Below are 25,981 nucleotides of genomic sequence, written 5' to 3'. Positions count from 1 at the left end.
GTTGCAGTGAAATCATGGACATATTGTTCCATTTGTACACAGCCACAAACCTGGCACTGATTGTCCACAATTTCACTGCAAACCACAGATTTATCTCTGTGTGTGACAGGGCCTTAAACTAGCAAAATCTATCAATAGATTTAAGTTTTGATGACTTCTAGGTCAAACAAAGTATGAACTTGATGGATGTGTCTTTTTTGTGAAACTATGTAACATGACATAGTTGTTGAGAAGCTACCGTTCTGATCTTGATTGAATATAGTTAAGTAAGGAATAAAAGAAAAACATAAAACAGTAAAATCCAAAATCGTATGTAAGAGAAACATTTATTTAAATCTTCACAAGAACACGAGTATACTAAACCAATCCAATCAAGAAATAAGAAGTGCAAAAAATAAAGAAAAAGAAAACATGGATGGTAAATTTCCCTTCAAAACACATTTGTTTACCATGCCAGTACATAAATATTTGTTTACCGAGTAGTATGAGGTGCCCATAACACGATATATCTTAAATCTTTTTTATCATTTGCAAAAACACTTTCTACAATATGTAATAAAATATTTCAGTGAGAAAATTATGTGCAGTTGATGAAAAGTGATGAAACTTTCAAAGATCAATTAGATATGCCATTGAAGTTCATGTTCAAGGACTTGGTGCACAGAGCGGTGGCACATTCTATTTTTTTGATTTTTCGAAACATGAGAATAGATGTGTGTAATACTATTTTCCCGGTAATCCATGATTTTCAAGCAATGGCTGGCATAAAATCTTATGAAAAGGTGCTTAGATTCATCTTTATACATGAACAGTTCCATTGGTTTTAATACATGAAATGTTTGGTTGATCCTTTCATTTAAAAAACATGGTCATGTACTAGATTCCCAAAGGATATCCTCCACAAAAAGGTCAGTGGCAACTGTTCTATATTTGGCCTCAAGTATAACAAAATCAAAGGTAAAACCTTCCATATACCGGCTGTCATCACTTCTTCTTGAACCAGGAGATTTGTCTGCACACTATAATACATCAGTTCAAATTATGTCATTTTTATTTGGTGTCAGGTCTTTTATGAGTAAAACATTCTTAATCCAAGAACCTTCTGTAGGAGTCCGTTGGTCATCCTCACAGCTCCTGAAGGCACTGTGGATCTACTGAGCAACACATATGGCCATTCTGTGGATGGAAAAGAAACAAAGGTTAAAATCTTACATGATACAATAAAGTTCTAATTGCTCATTGGTGATATAGTAGCTTGTCATTGTAGATTAGTGATAGTTTAAAGCATAAGGGATTTGACAACTGCTAATAGCGATAATATGGTTTGATAGGTCTTTCCCCCCTATACTAATAAGGAATTATCTTTTCTTCATACAGCTTCACATGTGAATAGTATAATTGCTGAAGTACTTCATAAACCTCTCTGCATGACTGATGAAACTGAGGCTCAGGAGCGCCAGACAAATACAGAACATCAAGCTGACAATGACAATGCTATAGTTTTTGTAGACTGTTGTGATAGGATCAATCATGGGTGAAATTAGTCCACTAGCTCTGTTAAGAAAAAGTCTTAAAAATATCAAACCAGGGTGTTTTTCCCCCTAATTGCTTCCTACACAGATGTGGTATTCCAGACTGCTTGGAATTGATTGTTACGCTTCTGTCACTGGTTTAGGCACCATTCCACATCAGGCTGTGCAAGTAGCTGGCACATTTCAATTTGATGAACTGCCTTGGCCATTTTAAGGGCTTCTTGGACTCACACCTGGGCCTGGGTATTAATGGAGACTAACCCTGTTTGAGTGAGTTTTGAGGAACTGAGCTGCAGTCAGTTTTTTATGCTGCATTTTAGCTTCTGATGAACTCTGGAGACCTGTCTGTGACCTGCCCTGGGTCCTTGGACCCTCTGTCTCCCTTTCCCTTTTGGTTTGGTGCAGCTCCCGAGGTTGTCAGACTTTCATGTTACGCATAAGGATTCATCTGTCTTCTGCCTATGGTCAGTAACACTGCTATACATGCCTACCAGCAATCTTCAGTCATCCTGTTACCTGTCTCGACTCGTCAGTATCTCTGCTACCTGCAAGAAGTTTCCAGCCATCCAGTTACCTGTCTCGACTCGTCAACAGCTCTGCTACCTGCCTGCCAGCAGTCTCCAGTCATCCCATTACCTGTATCGACTCGTCAGTAACCTCTGCTACTTTCCTACCAGCAGTCATCTGTCTCGATTCGCCAGTATCTCTGCTACCTGACAGCGGTATCCAGTCATCCGGTTACCTGTCTCGACTCGTCAATGGCTTGGCTACCTGCCTACCAGCAGTCGCCAGTCATCCTATTACCTGTCTCGACTCGTCAGAAAATCTTCTACCTGCCTACCAGCGGTCATCCAGGAGGTGACTTGTGACACATCGCTGAATTCTGTGTCTTAACCCCTACTTCCTGCTGTCCTCCGATTACATAACAAAAACCTGCTGACAGATTCCCTTAAATTACATGTTCTGCTGTGCTCTGTAGCACACGGGCTGCTCTCTAATAATGTGTCGCCTTCCACAAGAATAAAGTACAGACAAAGAGTATAATGAGATGTCCAAATACCATTAAACGTAATCTACTGAAAAAGCTCAGTATGCACAAAAGAAAATAATATGGATGAAAGTGAGTCATTTATTAGATGATACTGATGTTTTAATATCCAGTATGGTGTATTCATTAAAATGCTATCAAAGGTAATGTATAAAACATGAAGGAATAAAATGTCATCTCTGCTGATACCTTCACTTGAATCAATTTCTCTGGATACTTGGCATTACTGGTATGAGTGAATTATTTTCTGCATATTAAAAGGAGCGGTTAGGAAATGCTCTGCGCTATACTGCAGTAGAATCCATTAGATATTACATCTGACATATGTGCAACGTTCATGTTCAATTCTGACATTAAGCTAATATATGTCATTATAAAAGGAGCAAAGCACCGCTATATGGGGCCGGAAAGGCAAATGTACAGAACCTACCAAAAAGGTTGGTATCAATTCAAAACACAGATTAACTATTTCTTTATTTTTTATTTTGATAATACTCTGGCAAAGAAATATTATTTTAAATTAATTTATTATTAACTTGAGAGCCATAAATTTGGGTCAGTGCTCCAGAACACTGTATAACTAGAAGGCCTCAATTTAACCCCTTTAAGGACTAACCAATTTTGAGCCTTAAATAAAGAGTATATATGCCATCTTTTTATTTTTACACAGCACTTAGCAGTTTGTTTTTTTTAACCAACCAAAGTAATGAACAACCCCATAACGACATAGCAATTTCTCCATTTTATATCCTTCTAATCCAAGAATTAGAACATTTTTATTTTTCTGTATAATGATTTGTATATTGCCGGACAATTAGTGATTTAAATGTCACTATTTTGGAGCTCATATAACTACTTGATTAGCTTATGTAAAAAAAAAAAAACATATTTGGGGAGGATGCAAAACAAAATACAGCAATTCCCTAATTCTTGGGGTATGATTACAATAATACCAAATTTATAAAATGCTTTACAACTTTTGCTTAATAAAATCATGTGAAAGTAAGTTGTTTTTGCTTTTTTATTTTTCTTTTTTGGCAAGTCCAGTCTTCCTGAAAATAGCTTCTACATATAAAATGAACAAAAATATAAACGCAACACTTTGGTTTTTGCTCCTATTTGTCATGAGTTGAACTCAAAGATCTAAGAATTTTTTTTCTATGCACAGAAAATGCCTTTTTCTCTCAAACATTGCTCACAAATTTGTCTAAATCTGTATTACTGTGCACTTATCCTTTCCTGAGATAATCCAGAATGGCTTCCTTCTAAGCTCAACCCACAAGGATCCTAAATCAATGTCCCCAGTGTAAATATGTGAAGAAAGCAGGGAGCAGGAGACTGGTTTATGTGTCCTGTAGCATGTCCTCCGTTGTGCAGCAAGGGGTTTTCTGTGCCTCATTTATCATAAGATAGACGAGGCACAGAAAACCCCTTGCTGTACATCGGAGGACATTCTACAGGATCAGGATCCCTGCGGGTTGAGCTTAGAACTGAGGCAGGCATGGTTCACAGCATCCTAAGGTAATAGGGAGATTGGTGGTGGGGTGTCGGGAGGTTCACCTGTCCCTATAATCCCCTTGTATATGGCACCTTGGATTACTTGGAAATAAGGTATTTATTCTTACAAATGTACCGTAATGGCCCAAGTACAGAGGAGATTGCTGATTACAACCAAGGGTTTCTATACCTGGAGAATATTGTGTGGCATCATTTCTCCTGTGTCATGTATTTAGTCTGTTATTAAGAAACTCTCTGATGAACTGATGAACCCCCACTTATTGTGTTAGGAGGAGGTGAAATGTGTTGTGATAGCCAAGAGTAATTTGAAGCTAAGTAAAGCTTTCAGCTGTAACCTAACTAGAGTTGAGCGCGGTTCGCGGTTCAAGGTTCTCCAGTTCGCGGTTCGAGTGATTTTGGGGGTGTTCTAGATCAAACTAGAACTCGAGCTTTTTGCTAAAGTTCGATAGTTCTAGTTATGTTCGAGAACGGTTCTAACAGCAAAAAGCAGGGCTTTTTACAGCTACAGTGTGCAGGAGCCATTGCTGGCAGCCTGCCAAAAGCTGGTAACCAAGATAAACATCGGGTATCCAAGCAAAGCGCTTTGGTTAGTAACCCGATATTTATCCTAGTTACGTGCAGGAAGCCCACACTTCCCCGCTTAGCTCACTCCGCCCCCTCCTGCACGCGGCATGTATACACACACACTCTCACACTCACCTGTCCCCAGCCAAGCAGTCCATGACACTGATGTCCTCAGCGCCACATGACCCCACTAGGCTCCACCCACGTCGCACTCTGCCGCCAGCACACATGGCTCCGCCCACCTGGCACTCTGCACACATGGTCCCGCTAGGCTCTGCCCACCTGGCACTCTGCACACATTGCCCCGCTAGGCTCCGCCCACCTGGCACTCTGCACACATTACCCCGCTAGGCTCCGCCCACCTGGCACTCTGCACACATGGTCCCGCTAGGCTCCGCCCACCTGTCACTCTGCACACATGGTCCCGCTAGGCTCCGCCCACCTGGCACTCTGCACACATGGCCCCGCTAGGCTCTGCCCACCTGGCACTCTGCACACATTGCCCCGCTAGGCTCCGCCCACCTGGCACTCTGCACACATGGTCCCGCTAGGCTCCGCCCACCTGGCACTCTGCACACATCGTCCCGCTAGGCTCCGCCCACCTGGCACTCTGCACACATGGTCCCGCTAGGCTCCGCCCACCTGTCACTCTGCACACATCATCCCGCTCGGCTTACCTGCGGTGATGAAGTCCCGACCTCAGCGCTGTCACTGTCCTCCATGGCCGCTTGTCACATCACCTTCTCTCGCTTCCGACCTGAGACTGACTAGCGGTGATGTCACGGGCCGCTTGCGATACTTGGCTGTGTTGAAGTGTGATTGAAGTCAGTGTGCAGGAGATCAGCGCAGGTAATGTACCTCGCTGACAGCAGCACTTTTCATGCCCTGCAGTGACCTGGGCTGACCCATTGATGTTAGCTCAGGTCACTGCACTGCTCTCCCAGCCAATGGGGAACATCCTGCTCTTCATTGACTGGGACAGTGTGGATCATCATGGGAACCCCTTGGATTACATCAGACCTGGATTTGTTTTTCTTTCTAATAAATTGTTTAAAGAGAGAATGTATTGGGGAGTGTTTTTTCAAATAAAAATGTGTTTGTCGTCTATTTTTTTTTATTACTGACTGGGTTGGTGATGTCGGGTATCTGATAGACGCCTGACCTCACCAACCCCAGAGCTTGGTGCCAGGTGACATTACACATCTGTATATATATTATATATATTATCATATATTACCCCGTTTGCCACCGCACCAGGGAACGGGATGAGCTGGGGCGAAGCACCAGGATTGGCGCATCTAATGGATGCGCCACTTCTGGGGCGGCTGCGGCCTGCTATTTTTAGGCTGGGGAGAGTCCAATAACCATGGACCTCCCTAGTCTGAGAATATCAGACCCCAGCTGTCTGCTTTACCTTGGCTGGTGATCCAATTTTGGGGGGACCCCTACGTGGGTTTTTTTTTAAATTATATATTTAATTTAAAATAACAGCGTGGGGTGCCTCAGTTTTGGATTACCAGCCAAGGTGAAGCTGCCAGCTGTGGTCTGCAGGGTGCAGCCATCTGCTTTACCCTAGCTGGCTACAAAAATAGGGGGAACCCTACGTCATTTTTTTTTCCATTTTTTTGGCTTAATACAAAGCTAAGCACCCCTTAGTGCCACATGAAAGGCACCAAAGGGTGCAAAATTACAAAATGCAGGAGAGTGGGACATTATGTGTCTTTCTGCCATTATAATGACAGAAAAGACTGATATGAAGTGTACAAGCACAAGAAAATCACCAGAGCGCTCTACGCTGTGAAAAGCAGTAAAAAATGGCACTGGAGTGAACATGTGACCGTCTCATGTAGGTTGAAGCTATGGATCCTGGGTAAATTTATGTATTTTCCCTCTTTCAGTTTTTTTGCAGTACGCAAAAAAAACGGAAGGCACACGGATGACAAACAGATGACATACGGACCGTCTACGGAACGGAAACGGATGCCACACGGATGCACCCGTGAAAAAAACGGACTGTTTTTTGCAGACCGCAAAAATGGATCGGTCGTGTTAATGTATCCTTATTCTGATCTGCCGTTTATAAACAGCAGGCAGAAATAAGTGAATAACGCCCTCCAGCGTCAGAAAATCTCCGGGGTTTCAGGGCTAGCTGAGACCGTGGAGATCATGATTCAGGACGTTTTTTCCGGTCCCCGCTCACGTGATCACCGGTATACATCGTACACCAATGATCACGTTACAGTAAATGACAGTGTCGGTAAAAAATTATTTATCTCCCATCTGGCATAAACAAACATCATAAATCTCCTACCTGGTCTCCTCCGGTCCCCCGGTGTCGCCAAAGTGCCCCCCCTGATGCCCTCCCAGAAATACAAGATGGCCGCGCGCACAGCAGCGCGCCGGCCGCATTCACCCTACTCTTCTGATTTCTGTCGCATGTGCCATGACACATGCAACAGAAAACTCCTCCCCATGCCCTGCCAGGTCACCCCCTATAACCCCACCGGTGTTCCCTGGTGTCCCACGGTACCTGTGCAGCGTTGATTCCCCGCGGCCCTCTCCTTCACAATAGACGCTGCCGCATGCACAGAGCGGCTGTCAGCTCAGCTTCCTGTGTTCAGACACAGTGAGTGGTGGTTATGCCTCTGTAAGCTAAATGGGCGGCACGGTGGCTCAGTGGTTAGCACTGCAGTCTTGCAGCGCTGAGGTCATGGGTTCAATTCCCACCAAGGACACCATCTGCAAGGAGTTTGTATGTTCTCCCCGTGTTTGCATGGGTTTCCTCTGGGTACTCTGGTTTCCTCCCACACTCCAAAGACATACAGCGCTATGGAATTAATAACGCTATATAAATGAATAAATCATTATTACTGCAATGCCCTGCTCATGAGGTAAGGAACATAATTGATCAGGAGAGCTATATACTACATTTCCAAATGGAAGGATTTGCTTTTATAGTTTCCCTGCTGAACGACTACCAAACATGAGAGTCCGTTATACGCCACAAGAAAACACATCTAAATAGCGAGCTCTGTTGTTAAGTATTCATTCAGCTGGATAACTGGACTTAAAGGGGTATTCCATATCCAAGATCCTATCCCCAATATATAGTAGGTGGAATAGCAATAATATCAGCAAATACCAATATTTGCCCTTACCTCATGAGCAGGGCATTGCAGCTTTGGTAGCAACCATTACGACATGGACTCTGGTGCTGTGGACCCGGGGAGAGTGAGTGTAGATTCATTGCACCCACACTCCTCACATGAAGGGTCTGCACTCCTAGAAAATGGGGGATATGTTCCCTGAGGGTCTCCCCCCATATTCTAGACGGTCCAGAGTCGTCGTGGGACCCCTTTATTTTTTGTCTTACAATAAATTGGTGAAAGAGGGAATGTTTTGGGAACTGTTTTTTCAAATAAATTTCTTTTGTCGATTTTTTTTGTTAGTACTGACAGTTTATGATGTTGGGTATCTAATAGACGCCATGACATCACAAACTGCTGGGCTTGATCTCAGGTGACTTTACAGCTAGTATCAACCCGATTTATTACCCCGTTTGCCACTGCAACAGGGCACGGGATGAGCTGGGGTGAATCGCCAGGATTGGCGCATCTAGTGGATGCGCCACATCTGGGGTGCCTGCGGCCTGCTATTTTTAGGCTGTGAAGGCCCAATAACTATGGACCTTCCCACCCTGAGAATACCAGACCACAGCTGTTCGCTTTACCTTGGCTGGTGATCCAATTTGGGGGGGACCCTACTTTTTTGTGTAATTATTAATATTTATAAAATAATTATAAAAAAAAGAACCTGGGGGGACCTCCACATTGGATCCCCAACCACGGTAAAGCTGCCAGCTGTGGTTTTCAGGCTACAGCCGTCTGCTTTACCCTAGCTGGCTATCAAAAATGGGGGGACCCAACGTCATTTTTTTTTTAACTATTTTTTAAAATAGAAAAAATTAATGGGCTTCCCTGTATTTTGATTGCCAACCAAGGTAACGGCAGGCAGATGGGGGTGGCAACCAATAGCTGTCTGCTTTATCTGCGCTGAGAATCAAAAATACCGCAGAGCGCTACGTCATTTTTTTTTAAAGATTTATTTTTACAGCACTGTGATGTCCAGCAATCAAAATACAGGGAAGCCCATTTTGTTTTTAGTTATTTAAATAAATAATTAAAAAATATATATATGGGTTCCCACTGCATTTTTTGTATTGCTAGCTAAGGGTAATCCAAGCAGCTACTGGCTGCTAACCCCCACTGCTTGGTGTTACCTTCACTGGCAATGGAAAATCCAGGGAAGCATTCTTTATTTTTTTTGCCAAAAAACTTGAGCTTCGCCATATTTTTGTATGCTAGCCAGGTATAGCAGGCAGGTGCTGGAAAAGTTGGATACAGCGCCAGAAGATGGCGCTTCTATGAAAGTGCCATTTTCTGAGGCGGCTGCAGACTGCAATTCGCAGCAGTGGGGCCCAGAAAGCTCAGGCTGCTGTCTGTCTGTATGGAGAAGAGCAGACAGCAGCTGCATAACTACAAGGCTCAGCATACGCCATCCAGGACTGTATGCAGAAGTTTTTTGCCCACCAAAAAAATGATGTGGGCTTCGCCATATTTTTGTATGCTAGCCAGGTTCAGCAGGCAGCCATGGGCTGCCTCCAACCCCCAGTTGCCTATTTGTACCTGGCTGGGAACCAAAAATATAGGGAAGCCCGTTTTTTTTAATTATTTCACTTATTTCATGAAATTAAAAAACAAATGACGTGGGCTTCGCCCCATTTTTGTGTCCAGCCAGGTACAACTAGGCAGCTGGGGATTGGAATCCGCAGCACAGGTTAGCCCGAGGTTTCTGGGCGCCTCTGCTGCGAATTGCAGTCCGCAGCCGCCCCAGAAAATGGCACTTTCATAGAAGCGCCATCATCTGGCGCTGTATCCAACTCTTCCAACAGCCCTGAAGCCGGGTGGCTTGCTGGGTAATAATGAGTTAATACTAGCTTTGTTTTACTAGCTAGTATTAAGCCAGAGATTCTTAATGTCAGGCACGTTTGACCCGGCCATTAAGAATCTCCAATAAAGGGTTAAAAAAAAGACACCACACAGAGAAAAAATACTTTAATAGAAATAAATACACAGACACATTAGAGACTCCATCTTTATTACCCCCTGTCAGCCCTCCACGATCCATGGTCTTCTGTCTTTCTCGTTCAACAAATGCAGCTCTGCTCCATCACTGCTGCATGGGGGAAGACGCTGCTGCCCGTGCAGCCTTCACTCCGTGAAGGCTGCACGGGAAGCAGCGTGCAGCCTTCACTCCGTGAGTGATCAGTGCTGCTGGCTGTTAGCGGTAACAGCGGTAACGCTGACAGACGCGTTACCATAGCAACGGTGCTCCGATCATGTGATTCCCGGAGCCGCGGTTAGCGGTGACGTCACCGCTAACTGCGTTGCTATGGCAACGGTGATCTCAGTTAATGACCGGCTGTTTCAGCCGGTCCCTAACGGAATGGGGAGTCGACCATGTGCTAGAGCATGTCGCCGGTACACGGCGATACACAAATGTGCACCATGTACCTGAGAGTGCAATGACAGGACCTAGGACAGGACATGACGTCAAAGCCATGTGACCAGTCTGTAGCCAATGAGATAATAGCCACGTGACTGGTCACATGGCTATTTTGACAACGTCACGGAAGGACCTGTCAGTGCTGGTTATCGGGAGGATGCAGCGATCATCGGAAGGAATAGTGACAGGAGACAGAGTGCAGGATGCATCGCGGGCACCGGTAAGTGTTATGGCAATGTTTATTAACTGTATGTGTACATTTATAATGCATTTTTGTGTGTTTGTGATTGCCTCCCATTATTTCCTGTTGGTTCGAGTTCGGTTCGTCAAACGTTTGCCGAACTGAACTCGAACGAGTCCTCCGTGCGACGAACCGAACTCGAGCCGAACCACGGCCGGTTCGCTCATCTCTAAACCTAACTAACAACTGCAGTATTAGACAGAAGCTATTATATTATTAATTTTTCAACTTTTTGCCCCAGTAATTGGTTTCAGCTACTATTGGATATATTTATCCACCTAAACGAGGATAAGGCATTAAGGCTGGCTAATACTGTGTGAATGAGGGCCATAAATGGTCCATTCACCTAGTATGTCATTCGTCTGTAGTGTTGTTGTATCACTATAAGCACATACGATTTGCAGGTTGTGGTGAATACCTTAGTTGAGATAGGGTCATTTAGGGTCAGCCCTCATGGAGCGGAGGGTATCCAAAAAATTAAGGTTCTCTCCGTTATCAGGAAGGGTGTAATAGAGCACATTTATCTTTAGGCACCACCCCCATCCTGACTATGTGAGATCTAGATTAGATCCAATCTATCCCTATTTTCATTGCTAAGGTATTAGTGTGCTCACATGCACTAATACTATTCTGTTTGTCTTTATATGTCCTATTTGTATGCATTGTGTTGCCATAGTGATACATTTTAAGGAATTTAATATATATATTGTTTTTAGAGGTTTCTTGTGAATATGTAAAAACCATCTCCAATGTAATCCCTTGGAATCTTAGTAGAGTAATATACCGCCAATAACTAGATTAAATGGCGCTAACCCTGAGTCATCCAGGCACAATATCCACATCTCTTATTTATTTTTTTTTATTTCTTTTAAGATGAACTTTTTTTTTTCCATAAAAATAATTAGTTGCCAGATGGGGAAATGTTCAAAAGAAAGAAATTGGGCACAAAATGTAGATACAGTCATGTATACATATGTATAAACACCATACATTCTTTAGATCTGCTTTATGTACAGTTCCTAATGTATTTCTGAGCTTCTTTGTTAATACTTCAGTACCTTCAGGTGTGTATAGGATAAAATAAATCCTCTGCCATGCATCATTACAATCTGGCGGAATGGCTCAATTATTGACAATGCTGTTTAGGTTCATATTTGTGCACACCGGTAGTTTAAATAGGCGGGAAACAATAAAGATGGTAATTGTGGCTTTTAGATTGTCTTCTTCTCTGTAGACTTTTCTATTTAAACCTTGATGTTCACAATCACATTCACTATATTATTCAGCAAAGGAGCTGTGCATTGAGATTTCCTAAAGCCATGTTTAGACATAACTAACTGGCATCTCTAAATTCTACCAGTCAGCAAGAGACACATCATGTCGAAGATATATTCAGATTGACAATTTGTACGGTCCCAGCCTGGAGAAACAAGAGCACTCACTCCTGTACGCCGCGCTCGTTACATACAACACTCTCCTAACAATCATCTAATGAGTCATCCTATTCTGAAGAGAGCAGTAACTTCCAGAATAAACATATTGCCACAGGGCTTTTACATTATCTTAAATGTCCAAACACCTTTCCCTTTACAGTACAAAGGTGTCCATTGTGCTAGTTGGAGGATCATAGGCCTTCTGAATGGTATTTATAAAGTAGGCTGAAGCAGCCTGGCATGAAGTAGTAAACGAAAGGGACCTGCCACAAGATTAAAGCGGTTGTTCACTACTTTTACATTGATGGCCAACATCTGATCAGACGAGGTTTGACACCCGGCACTCCCACTGACCAGCTGATCTAGGTGACGGCGGCAGCAGCAGGCAGCCGGAAATGCTGAGTTCTAGAGCCTCCCTGTCAACTGATAGCGGCCGCTACCAGGTACTGCATAGCCGCCTCCCATTCAAATCACTTTGAGGTGTTTGTGCAGGACCTGGCCGCTAATAGATTATAGGCCAGCTCCGGAACTGAGCATTGCCAGCTACCTACTGCAACCGTCACCTGGAGCTGTTAATCGGTGGGAGTGCAGAGCCAATCAGACATTGATGATCTATCCTAGCAAGTAGTTGAACAGCAAGAATCTAGTTACAAGTTTCCTTTAAAACCTTAGTATTTAGCAGAAAGGGTAAAATGTTTTTAGTTTTTTTTTTAGCACCTTGCGGTAGGTTAGTAGTATCATTATGTCAGCAAAAATACATCTCTATGTTTGTTCATTAATTTACTGTAAGGTTGTACATTTTTGTATTTCTGAAATTTCAGAAATGCATTCAGACAGAATTAGTAAAAATAAACAATTAAATTATTGGTCCTGAATAGGAGCTAATCTGTAGAAGCTGGCAGCTGCCACTAAACATTGTAAGTGAGGCGTGGTGTTCTACTCTGTACATTGTTTAGATCTGGCCAGGGTTGGAGGAGATGACAGCTGATTGGTGGAATTCAGGGTATTTGGCCTCCACTGATGTGATACTGATGATCTATGCTAGTAGTGGAAATCCCCCTATCCCCCTCCTTAAATCCCAATTGTGTGTATCCTAGAAAGATGCCTGGGTTCATCTCAGAGGGGTGGCACACAAGCATATCGATAATCCACATTTTGCAATATCATGAGGAGCTTACTGAGCAGAGTCTTGGGCAGGAGAGGCAGGCAGGACAGAAGAGTGATCTGTCCATCAGAGAATGGAAAGAGAATAGGAGAGTGGTAGGAGAGGTAGAAGTACAGGGTTTGTCTTCTGCACTTGCACATTAAAACTTCAGGGCTGTACTGCCGTACAATTTCCAATCAAAATATTACAAGTAATGTATGGATTTATAGGGAACCTAACAGCTGATACATGCTGACCGATCTATAAGTGTGTAGAATAAGGCCATGCCCAATAGATGGTCACGCCTACTAGTCAGACTCATCCATTCCATACACTTTTATGGCATGAGGCTACATCCACTAGTCGGATTCTGGCTGGCAGCATGCATATTGCACAATTGCAGGCTCGCAACCTCCGTTCCTGGCTCAGATACTGGAGAATCCTCACAGCGCACAGTGTATGTGCTGGGAGGATTCATAGGTCTGTAGTCATATAGAGTGACTGCAGACATCATTTTAGACCGGGCAACCCCTTTAATGAATGTCATTTTAATGCGTATCGGTGGTTATTTCGGGATTAAAGAAATACATATTGTATCTTCACAAATGTAACAACATTAAGGAAAATTATATAATTAATTTATATATACACTATCTAAAAGAAAATCTGTCACTATGTGAAAAATGTAAAATTTTTTAATCTTATTTTAGGATTTAGTGGGGTTAGCATAACTAAAACCTAATAAGTTAAGATGAGCAAGTTTATTCGAGTGAATTTAAATTCTGGAATTTTACATAAGTTTGTAGTATCCAGAATACAGATATTTGTTTTTCCAATTTGCTTTGCGTGAATTTAACAAAAAGGTGTCCACCTGCATCATTTTGCCAAACCGTAGAGGACCAGGCATAAATGGATAGAAAAAAATAATAATACTACTCTCCACAGTTGAGCCAGAAACTATGACCTGGGGAAGAGATGCCAAAGAGAATGCATGTGAATGGGAAAAAAAAAAGGTTTAGAGGACTGGATGTGGTCTGTGAGGTATTACTTTTTTATTATATTCCATGTTTACCTCTGTAGAGAAGCCAGAGTATAATAAGGAATATTCACTTAGCAGCCAATACCCTTCACTACGAATCGAGTTTCCCTGTAACATCCGCACGGTTTGGCAAATCCAATTCTTGGCAGATTTGATCACCTCTAGTAATAAGCTTTGCATATATTTCATTCCGATTCATTTTATGCAATCACAGAAAAGCTACTAAGGAAGAGATTTAAACCTCATTTAGTACATTTCTGATATAACGCATTGATCCCTATGGTGCTATAACTTTGTTTCAGTACTTCAACAGGAAGGATGAAGTTGTTACATCAAGAATATTGAAAGTAAAATGTGAGCACAAAAATCCTGCATAAACGAGACTTTAAAGATTAAAGGAAAACATTAGACCGGCGGAGACCATTACCTTGGGGTTATCATAACTTCTATGATACAAGCTTGTCAGTTAACCCTTTTGTTTGTGCCCCTATAAACCTGACTGGCTCTCATGTGTAAATTTTTTTTTTTTCTACTTCAATCATTTTAGGAGAAAAAATACTAATTTTCTTTCCATTATAGCATAACTTTAGCAATTTGTGCCTGAGTGTATTTTTTTCTTCATCACGTCTACCTATTCTAGTCATCTCTTTCTTTTTACTTTTCTCATTGTCACAATTGTTTCCTTGTTTTTGGAGACTAGTTGCAGCTTGAGGGCTGGAGCCCCTTATCACTATATGGGACTCTGCATTTAAGAGTTGTTTCATTTCCTTTGGCACTGTAGTAGTTAAATGTCAGTTTTTCTGGTTGCAGCTCTCCTGCAGTTAGGTCAGCTGCAGCTGCTTTGTAGAATCACCCCACTGTGCTTAAATAGTTAGATCTCTCAGCAAACTTTGCTGACTATACAAAACTATTTGTAAGGAAGCCACCTTGGTGGAAGGAGCTGCTGTGGAGTCTACAAGAGTCGTATCCTATCCATTTTGGTTATTTATCCCCTGTTTGTCTCCCCTACCCTCTTGTCTATTTAGTTCATTGGTGGGTCTTGTGAACCTCACCTGCCTCTCACTAGTCAGGGCCTCTATATTTCTATAATCTCTATAGTGTTTTCGTAGGGACCCAGGGTGATGCTCGGTGACAGTTGCAGAGACTGTTTAGGGACTGGCTAGGAGAGTAGAGAGAGTTCAGGTGAGGTTAGGAGGTGTCAGTCTCCCTTTCACTAGTCCCAGTGCTCACCGTTATTGTGTTCCTGGTGTTCCTCTCTTGTCTGTGGTGTTTTCTAGGTGTGTTTTTTGCCGTACGTCAGACCTCGGTTGGTTGGAATACACTCGCCACGCGCATTGTGTGACATAGTCAGCCCTACTGTTTTTCCAGTGTCACTATGGCTCAGGCTGCAGCGCTTGCACACCTGATGCAATCCATCTCTCAGGAGGTTTTGGAGATGCACTCTGAGCTTGTGCAGCAGCTGCAAAATATTGCTCGGTTTCTAGTCTTGGCGCACGCTCAGGCACAACCTGAACCCAAAATAGCCCTCAAGGATACATTTTCTGGTGGGAGGGATACGTTTACTACTTTCAAGGAGGCCTGTAAGTTATACTTCAGGCTTCGCCCTGGCACTTCTGGGAGTGAGGAACAGAGTGTAGGGATTGTTGCAGGGAGATCCCTAGTCCTGGGCCTTCTCTTTGCTGACGGACTTTCCATCATTACAGTCGGTGGATTTGTTTTTTGTGGCTTTGGCCTGGGTGTATGGAGACCCTGATGGTGTCACGCTTGCGGAGTCTAAACTCCAAAAGCTCCAGCAGGGGGTGTGGCCAGTGGAGGAATATTGCTCGGAGTTCTGGAGGTGGGCGACTGACACCCAGTGGAATGACCCAGCCCTTAGGAATCATTTCTGTGAAGGGTTGTCAGCTAGACTTAGGAATTTTCTGGTGCAATACTCTGCGCTGGAGGCCGCCATGACCCTTGTAATTTGAGTGGATTGACGCCTCAGTGAGACACCCTCTAGGACCCTGACAACAGTCATTCTCCCCAGGAAGGTGTTCCCACTGGTGCAAGCCGACAAACCCATGTACTTGGGGGGAACCTGCCCTCAGACTGAGTCGCTTGCGGTTTGTCGTGGCTCTGGGTCTTGCTTTTACTGTGGGGACATTGGGGTTTCTCCTTTAAGACCTAAGCCTAGTCAATCAGGCAATAAGCCAAGTCCATCTGGCAACAAGCCGCATCCTCCAGGTCGGGTGAAGCAAAACGACCAGGCTATATACATCTCTTCCATCTTCACGTCTCAGTTCACCATTACAGCAGAGGTCGTTATAGGTGGAAAAACTGAGATGATCTCTGTGCTGGTGGACAGCAGAGCTGGTGCCAATTTGGTGGATTTTTGCTTTGCTCAGACTATGGGTCTGATGCGTAGTGCATCCATTCCCATCCAAGCTATTGACTCAGCTCCGCTCAGCCAAAGAAAGTTCACACATACTGTGCCTAATATTATCCTGCGGGTGGGCTCAGTTCATAATGAATGTCTGTCCTGTTATGCCTTGGAGGGTCTGTCCACTCACATCGTGTTGGGCCTTCCTTGGCTGAAGAGGCATAACCCTGTGATTTACTGGCAGTCAGGGGAAGTGGTCAACTGGGGCAGTTTCTTTAAAACTAGGAGACTGTGTGCTACTATCTCTCCGGTACTCATCCTAACTCTGTTGGCCAGTAGTGACGACCAAGGTATCCAGGAAAAGAGATGGTGTGCTACCCCCACCTCAAGGGAAGAGGAGTAGACCTCACTGTGGTCCTGGTAAAGGTGATTGTGGGAGTGTTGTAGTTTCCACTATGTGTGACTTACCGGAGCGAAAGGTGGTGAATGGATGGAGAGACTCCTCTGTTGTCGGTTCGGTCCGGAGTGTTTGCTCTATTATCAGGTGCACGTGTGAAAATAAATGTTGAGGTCCAGACCCGTCTAAGAATGACTATGTGTGGGTGTTCACTATAAATACCAGGTGTGGTGTGGAAGATGTGTCTGGGGCTGTAGGCTCGAGGAATGTCAGTCCCTTTAGGGTAACTTACATTCTTAATCCTATGGCCGTACAGCTGGAGCTACCCCCAGCACTTAACACCCATGACGTAGTCCACAGGTCCTTGCTTCGGAAATGTGTGTTGCCTCCTACTGGTAACCTGAGAGACCTGTTTGTATTTGAGGTGGGCGATATTACCAGTCATGAGAGTTAAGAGGTCTCTTGTTAAAGGGGGACGTACTGTCACAATTGTCTCCTTGTTTTCGGAGACTAGTAGCAGCTTGAGGACTGGAGCCCCTTATTCCTATCTGGGACTCTGCATTTAAATGTTGTTTTATTTCCTTTGCCACTTTAGTAGTTAAAATGTCAGTTTTTCTGTTAGCAACTATCCTGCAGTTTAGGTCAGCGGCAACTGCTTTGTAGACATATGACATATTTGACTATACAAAGCTAGTTGTAAGGAAGCTGCTGTGGAGTCTCCAGGAGTCGTATTCTAGCCATTTTTGTTATTTATGCCTTGTTTCCTTTTGTCTCTGTAGTGCAGCGGTGCGTATAGTGAACCTCATCCGCCTCTCACTAGTCAGGGCCTCTATAGGGTTTCTCAAGGACCCAGAGTGGTGCTCAGAGACAGTTGTGGAGACTGTATAGGGACTGGCTAGGAGAGTAGGAACAGCTCAGGCGAGGTTAGGAGGTGTCCATCTTCCCTCTCACTAGTCCCAGGGCCCACTGTTATTGTGTTCCCCTTTTGTCTGTGGTGTTTTTAAGGTGTGTTTTTTGTTGTGTGTCAGACCTTGGTTGGTCAGAGCACACTCACCACGCACGTTGTATGATACTCATTTACTTGTCACTTTAACTTTCACTTTCGTCATTACCATATTCTTATTCAAGTAAGAGAATCTGTCAGCAGGTTTTTGTTACCTCATCTGAGAGCAGCATGATGTATGCAAAGTGACTCTCAATCCAATGATGTATCACTTAGTTTACTGGTTGCAGCGGTTCTGACTCAAACAGTTTTTAGATTTAGCATGCAGAAGAATTGAGAAAGCTGCCCCCACTCACATCACAGCTCTCTATGTACAATCTCTATAGACACTGAGCTGCTTATCACATGAGGGGGCGTGTCAGACTACCAGGCATGTGCTGCTGTAATTCGAGCAATGAAAATCTCCTGGAGGTAAAACAATCATTGTAAGTAAACAACAACACAAATATATGTGAATACATATTAAATAGGTAATTTTACCTTGCATTGACAAAGAGTACATTCTGTGCCATGCTTAATCCATGAAGAGCCTGTAAAGCGAACTACATTTGTTTCGTCAACACAAGTCTTTGTGATGTCGTTGCGTATTATGTCGGCTTGGCAGGGGTCATTGATGCAACGAGGACAACACTCACTCTCTGGAACCACGCTAAATTCACAGTCAACTTCTGGGCAAGGCAAAGGCCAGCAATCTACCTCTCCTTGCTACAAAATAAAATAAAAAAGTAAAATTAAAGAATCATAAATAGTTTATTATTATCGATGTAATATTCATCTATTTAGTTCAAGATACAATACAGTGCAAACAGTAAATAACCAAATATATACAGTGTATCCCAAAAGTAAGGCAACAGATATATAAAATAAAAAATGGTTTGGCAAACAGTTATCGCATTTTAAACACAAAGCTTTGCGAGAAAGGAGAAAACTGTTAGGCTGTGTCACCAACATGGCAAACATCTTGAATGCCACCATCATAGATTCAAGGAAGGAGTGTGACATATCAAACTGGGGCCTTGCAGCTCTAGGGTCCTGAATTAAAATCCCACCAAGGACAACAGCTATAAGGAGTTTGTACATTTTCCCCCTGTTTGAATGGGTTTCCTCCCATCCCATTAATGGGTGAGCACTATTTGCTCAGTTGAGGTATGACTAACCCTACATTTCAGAGATTACATATGAGTGCTATATTGTGGACTCTTGATGAGTGAGGCTGGTGCACTGGATGTAGTTGATACATTCGTAGTGTTTTTTAGTTGTCTAGCTTTCGGTTTATTGGTGACAAAACTTGCTTCTTGGAATTTGGCAAGACGTTTTGCAACTGTACTGTGGGTAATGGAAGGCCTGCACAGTTGGGGCTCAGGACGCTGGGCGCAGCTTGTGATGGTGAGACCAGCAGATAACGTGCGCCACAAGTATCAGGTGAAATGGTGTTCTTTTGATTTGTGCCACATAAATAACTACCACAACACTTCTCCAGTGCCTCCTGACAAAGATATGTACGAAACGCGTGTCGGAGCACAGGGCATTGTGGTCTCTCCAACAGCACATGTACTTATAGCATTAAGTGGTTAGTGTTCTGAGCCTATCAGTACTTGCACTGTTATCTAATCTCTAAGCAGGTGATGTTTTGATATTATATTATTTGATATCTTTCTCCTGACCTGTCCAAAAGAAAATCACTGTTTTACAATAAAAACAGATAAAGAAATGATAACATGATGCACACAATTGTTTTTCTTGTGAAATTCTCCACCAGTTTGATGTGTCATTGAGATTATCTACTATGATGGGGATATGGCACAGGATTTCCCTTACCCTAGCAGCTTGAGTCTAAAATATTCAATTTTTTTTTATGGGTTTACTTACTATCTAAACACCCTGTAGAGTTACATAAAATGGTTGCAACTAATTTTACATATGTATACTTCAGCACTTTGGCTCCGCTGCCAAGTTTTTATAAAGTCCTACTTAAAATGCCATGAAGCTACACATTGAAGAAAAAAGAAAAACTTCAAGGCTCGCTATTCTTTCCATGAGACATTCAATGGATTTTAGGCTTCATTTACTTTCTATTGAAAAAAATGAAACCGCAAAGTTTATTATGACTGAGGAAAGTTACAAGAATTCTAGTTAGGTTTGGAGAAGAGTGAAGTCTTAATTGTGGAAATGTTTTAAAGCACCACTCTAGTGTTTTTTCTTCAGTGTTGGGGTGGTGCTTTAAATGTAAGCCCCCTGCCCCCAATATTATACTAACCTGACACTGACTTCATCCTTTTCTGGTGCTGCTCCCGTTCCACAGCACCATCTTGTGTCTGTAACTTCTGACTGTCCACAAGTCAAAAGTTACATTGCACGTTCTCAATGTATCTCTATGAAAGGATGAACGAGGCTCTCATAGAGATGCATTGAGTTGTGAGCTCCAGTGTGTTCCCTTTAAACACTGGAGCTGCCAACAGGTCACAAATTGCTGAAGCCTATCCGGAGATGTTGGCAGATGAGTACAAGACAGAGGAGATGGCGTTCATTAAAAGCACCTCTCCGGTAGGGAAATTTAAAAATATGCTGCAGTGGTGCTGTAATAACAGACCATAAATGAAAGTGGTACTGTTTTTGGAAAAAAAAAAAAAAAGTAAAACCAGCTGAGAAGATGATGGTTTTCAGGAAGATTAGGAGAAAACTAGAGTATGTCAGGACTTCTCCGTCCTCCTGTGAGATTAATTTCCAGCAGAACCAAGGTGCACTTCACATATTATTATTTTCTATTCACTACTTCAATAGGTTTGCCACTGAATTGAATGATGAAATATCACAGAAACTTGCATTTTCTCCTGCACTTACCAAGCATCTGCACTGCTGACAGTTTTGTACCCAGGTGTCCCCACTTTTGTATGTAATGTCTCCACTTTGATGCAGACATTGACTGCTGAGTCGCGGATCACATTCAGGACAGCAAAACAAGTCAACTGTTGGGTTTTCACAATCACAGACCATGCGACGACACATTACCAACCCCACCTGTGCAATGCATAAAAAATAATTTTATTTCATTATACTAATTATATATAAAGTAGGAAAAAGAAAACGTTCCAATATCAGAGCGATGAGTTTAACTAACCTGGCATGAACATACGGAGCATCGATCATTTTCCAACACCCATATCTGGCCATTATGCTTGATTTTTCCCTCATGTATGCAGTCTCCTGAACAGTTTTTACCATGTGGACATCTGCAATCATATCCACCATCCAAATTGAAGCAAACAGTATCATTACTGCAGCTGTGTCTTCCTGTAGCACATTCATCAATGTCTATAATAAAACACAACACAGTATTTACATTAGACTGGAATTCATTTTGTTTCTCATCAAGAACATTTACAACGGAGCAGTTTTTACATTTCATTCTTTTTTTGTTTTCAAAATTTGAAAGTATTGTTTTCTTTATTCTACTTACTTCTACCATAATAATTTTAGGACGTTAGGTCATTAATCCTGTTTACTTGAATATACAGATTATATATATATACACACAGACACACTCACAAAAAGTTAGGGATATTTGACTTTTGGGTGAAATTACAGGATGATCCTAAAATGCACCCTAACCTTTTCAGGTGTAGAAGCTCATAACTCTGTACCACAGAACCTCAATGACCTGAGAGCCGCCCTTCAAGAAGAGTGAGCCGCCATGCCTCTGCAGACAACCACATCTCGACTGTGAACAACACGAGACATCATTGTCAAGCTGTAATTGATGATCACTGCCACATGGCAAGTTATTGAGACATTGCCATTTTTTATAGTATCCCCACCACTTTCAATAAAAACCTTAAAACCTCCAGATTTTTTCACGACACATTGTACTTTATGCCAATGGTAAATATTGATCGGTATTGAAAAATAGAAAGATGGAAAGGCACTCACCGGTAAAGCTGTACAAGAATCCTTTATTGAAAAAACGGATTACGGATCAGGGCATCAGGGGAGGGAGAAACACACAAACATGCCGAACAACGGCTGCTTCGCGCCCTCTCAGGGTGCTTCTAGGGGTCCACCCCAAGAGAGCGAGAAACGGCCGTTATCCGGCATGTTTGTGTGTTTTTTTCTCCCCTGATGCCTTGATCTGTAACCAGTTCTTTCAATAAAGGATTCTTTTACAGCTTTACCGGTGAGTGCCTTTCCATCTTTCTATTTTTCAATATGAACGAGTGTTTGCTTTGAAAAAGCACCGCGGTAGCTGTGTTATTTTTTTCTGCCTTTCTGCTGAAGATATTAACCATCTGAGAACCTTGGCGTGTGATACTCCCATGATGGTGATGGTATAATGGAGTTCCCAGTGATATCGTCTTTGAGTTTTTTAATTTTGGTCAATATGATTTGCATTTTGGCAATGAAATATAAAAAAATTGACAAAAATTGTGAACATTTTGCAATTTTCAAACTTTTAATTTTTATGCCTTAAAATCAGTTAGTTATATCCCACAAAATAGTTAATAAATAACAATTACCATGTCTACTTTACATAAGCAATATTTTTGAAACATACATTTTTGGAGGGAAGTTAGAAGGGTTCAAAGTTTATCAGCAATTTCTAATTTTTTCCATCAAAATTTACCAAATCTATTTTTTTATGAGACAGAAAATACCAAAAAGTGACAACATTTTAACCCTTTTATGACCAAGGACGTAACTGTACATCCTTGGTCATGTCGATGTAATTAACACTGGCTGCTGCAGTGAGCCGGCGGTGTTCCCTACACATGTCTGCTAATTTGAACAGCAGGCATGTGTGGCTTACAGGCGCAGGTGGGTCTGCGATCCACCCATGCCTATTTACCCCTGAGATCGCACTGTCAAAACGTGACAGTGCAATTTAAATGGCTATGGTGCGGAACGCGTTGTATTTTGGCTAGTGTGACCGTTTTTTAGATTAGTTGTTCCAGACGTGGCAATATCAATTGTGTATACTTTTTTGTTTATCTTTTGTGTTTACATAAATATATTAATTTATTGGTATTTTTTTTTTTTATTTTTGGATTCATTATTTTGAGATTTTTAAGAAAAATGTTTACAATTTTTTTAACTTTTTGTTTTAACTTTTTATACTTGGTTTATATATGGGGCATTAACTTTTATTAGTCTGAGTGCTGATATAATATATTGACATGCACAAGCATTACAATACATTATACTTGTCAGTGTCACATTGACAGAAGCCTCTAAGGGTGGCTTTACACGCTGCGACATCGCTAGCCGATGCTAGCGATGGCGAGCGTGAGAGCACCAGCCCCTATCGTTATGCCGATATGTGAAGATCGCTGCCGTAGCGAACATTATCGCTACGGCAGCATCACACGCACTTACCTGCTCGGCGACGTCGCTGTGACCGACGAACCACCTCCTTTCTAAGGGGGCGGTTCGCTCGGCGTCACAGCAACGTCACTAAGAGGCCGCCCAATCGAAGTGGCGTAGCGGAGATGAGCGGGACGAACATCCCGCCCACCTTCTTCCTTCCTCATTGCTGGCGTGTGGCAGGTAAGGAGAGGTTCCTCGTTCCTGCGGCGTCACACGTAGCGATGTGTGCTGTCGCAGGGACGAGGATCAACTTTGCCCAAGTGACAGCAGCGATAATTGGGAGAGAACCCCCATGTCAACGAGGAGCGATTTTGGACACTTTTGTAACAATCCAAAATCGCTCCTAGGAGTCACACACAAAGAGATTGTTACAGCGGCCGGATGTGCGTCACAAAATCCGTGACCCCAACGAGATCGCTGTAGCGATCTCGTAGCGTGTAAAGCCCACTTTAGACCATGCTCCTGACATGCTCTAACATGCTTTCTGTAGCTGGCTCAACCAGAGGTTATCATAATGACTTCAGGTTGCCATGGCAATGATCGGGGCCCCCTTGATTATGTCATAGGGATCCTGATCATTTGGGAGATGGGGCTCACTATCTCTGTTGGTCTCCTAAATGCTGCGATCACTATTAATAAATGCCATTTAGGGGGTTAAGCAGCCACGGGTGGTTTGGGGACTGACCCAGGCTGTGACAGCCGAAGCTCGGCTATAACTTCTGCTAAGCTCCCGGCAGCAAAAGTGCGGGATGCTATATGTGGGATCATACTGAATATAGTGGGGCCTCATACTGTAAATATTGGAGCTATGTGGAGGCTCATACTGTATTTAGCGGCTGTGTGGGGGCTCATACTGTAAATATTGGGGCTATGTGGGGGCCTATGCTGTTTATAGGATGCTATGTGTGGGATCATACTCTATATAAGGGGCTATGTGATGGCTAATACTGTCTATATGGGATAGAACTTGCATTGAGCAAGACAGAGTCACTAGTTGGATTGGCCAGCCAGGAGTATGCATATCAAATACTTGTCTGTCATTCCCAGCCAGGACACTGACGAATCCTCGCAGTGTACAGGGCATGCGCTGGGAGTCCATAGTCGCACAGATTGACTGCAGAGTTTTCATTATGGACAAGACAACCCCTTTAACATTATTACAGGATATTGAACATTATTAAATAAGGGGGCCTAGAATAGAGGACATATATTAGTTCATGGTGGCATTTAGAAGACATAATTACAGTAGGTGCCAATTAAGAGACAATATTATTGCTCTAATATATTTTAGGTCTCACTCACACTGGGGTATGTTCTCATGCAAGAGAATTGGATGCTATATATAAACAATACTAGGCTCAAACTCTACTGGAAGCGTGAGCTGAGTATCATTCTACTGGGATCCAATTCCAATAGAAGCACAGGTGAGGAGAAGATGGAGAAATTAATATTTTTATCTTTTTGAATGTCTGTATCGGTGTATACTGGGCTATACTCTGTTCAGTCCGATGTTTTGCACGCAGCCTTAGGAGTACTTTGCACGCTGCAACATCGCAGGCCGATGCTGCGATGCCGAGCGCGATAGTCCCCGCCCCCGTCGCAGCAGCGATATCCTTGTGATAGCTGCCTTAGCGAACAATATCGCTACGGCAGCTTCACCTGTCCTGCGACCGTCGCTCTGGCCGGCGACCCGCCTCCTTGTTAAGGGGGCGGGTCATGCGGCGTCACTGCGATGTCACACGGCAGACGGCCAATAGGAGCGGAGGGGCGGAGATGAGCAGGATGTAAACATCCCACCCACCTCCTTCCTTCCGCATATCCTACGGAAGCCGCAGTGACGCCGGTAAGAGATGTTCCTCGCTCCTGCGGCTTCACACACAGCGATGTGTGCTGCCACAGGAGCGAGGAACAACATCGGACTGTCGCGTCAGCGTAATTATGGATTACGCCGACGCTGCACCGATGATACGATTACGACGCTTTTGCGCTCGTTAATCGTATCATCGAGCCTTTACACACTACGATGTCGCATGCGATGCCGGAAGTGCGTCATTTTCAATTTGACCCCACCGACATCGCACCTGCGATGTCGTAGTGTGCAAAGCCCGCCTTAGACTTGTTTGGGTGCACATTGTCCAATATAAGCTGCCGCAGCATGCAGTGATTTTTTTTCTCATGCGGATTGGCATGAGAAAAAAAAGCGCTGGTTAGCCCTGCCCCATAGTATAACATTGAAGTGAGTGCTATCTCTCATATTCTTCTTCAAAATATAACATATAACACAAATACAACTGCTCAAAACTGTGTGCTTAGATGCCATTACAGCATTTACTGCTTTATCCATATATTTCTGAATAATAATTTAATAAGACATTCATTGATTATACATTCTGTTTGATCCTCCTTGCATTACTGCTGTGACTTCTCTAACATGCAGTGCCCATAGCGCAGCAGTATCCTCTATACTTCCTTTGGATTGTTTTATCCGGATTTTTGAGTAGTGAAGAGAAGAATGGGTGCAATACCACACTGCCACCAATACGAAAAATTTGTTGATGATATAGTGAGTTTTATTGTTTATGTCAACGCGTTTCTGGGATCAAGTCCCCTTCCTCAGGACCAAAGAAATCAACACCCATTCTTCTCTTCACTACTCAAGATTATCCACGTGGGACTGTGGCAGCCGCCATTATCTTTTATGCATACCTAGGGGTTGTGCCTTCCACAACCCTGCCAGGTGAGTGTCTTCTCATATGTACCTCACTTTTTAACCAGTTAAG

At 43.1% G+C, this 25,981-nt stretch overlaps 1 protein-coding gene across 1 annotated transcript in view; it reads right to left on the bottom strand.

Moving 5' to 3' along the window:
* Positions 1 to 307: 307 nt before the first annotated feature.
* The window catches only part of NELL2 (neural EGFL like 2), a 461,689-nt gene continuing 436,015 nt past the window's right edge, over positions 308 to 25,981 (bottom strand). Inside the window, exons 17-20 of the mRNA XM_075344966.1 lie at positions 20,962 to 21,155; positions 20,685 to 20,861; positions 18,324 to 18,548; positions 308 to 1,176 (exon numbers count right to left, since the gene is read on the bottom strand). Coding sequence (XP_075201081.1) covers positions 1,126 to 1,176; positions 18,324 to 18,548; positions 20,685 to 20,861; positions 20,962 to 21,155 — 647 coding nt within the window. The 3' untranslated portion in view covers positions 308 to 1,125. The remainder of the gene's footprint in view (positions 1,177 to 18,323; positions 18,549 to 20,684; positions 20,862 to 20,961; positions 21,156 to 25,981) is intronic.

This window comes from Anomaloglossus baeobatrachus, chromosome 4 (assembly GCF_048569485.1).
Source record: "Anomaloglossus baeobatrachus isolate aAnoBae1 chromosome 4, aAnoBae1.hap1, whole genome shotgun sequence".
NCBI classification, from domain to species: Eukaryota; Metazoa; Chordata; class Amphibia; order Anura; family Aromobatidae; genus Anomaloglossus; species Anomaloglossus baeobatrachus.
The sequence above is the reverse complement of the archived record's forward strand: the minus strand, read 5'-3'. Positions and strand labels throughout refer to the sequence as shown.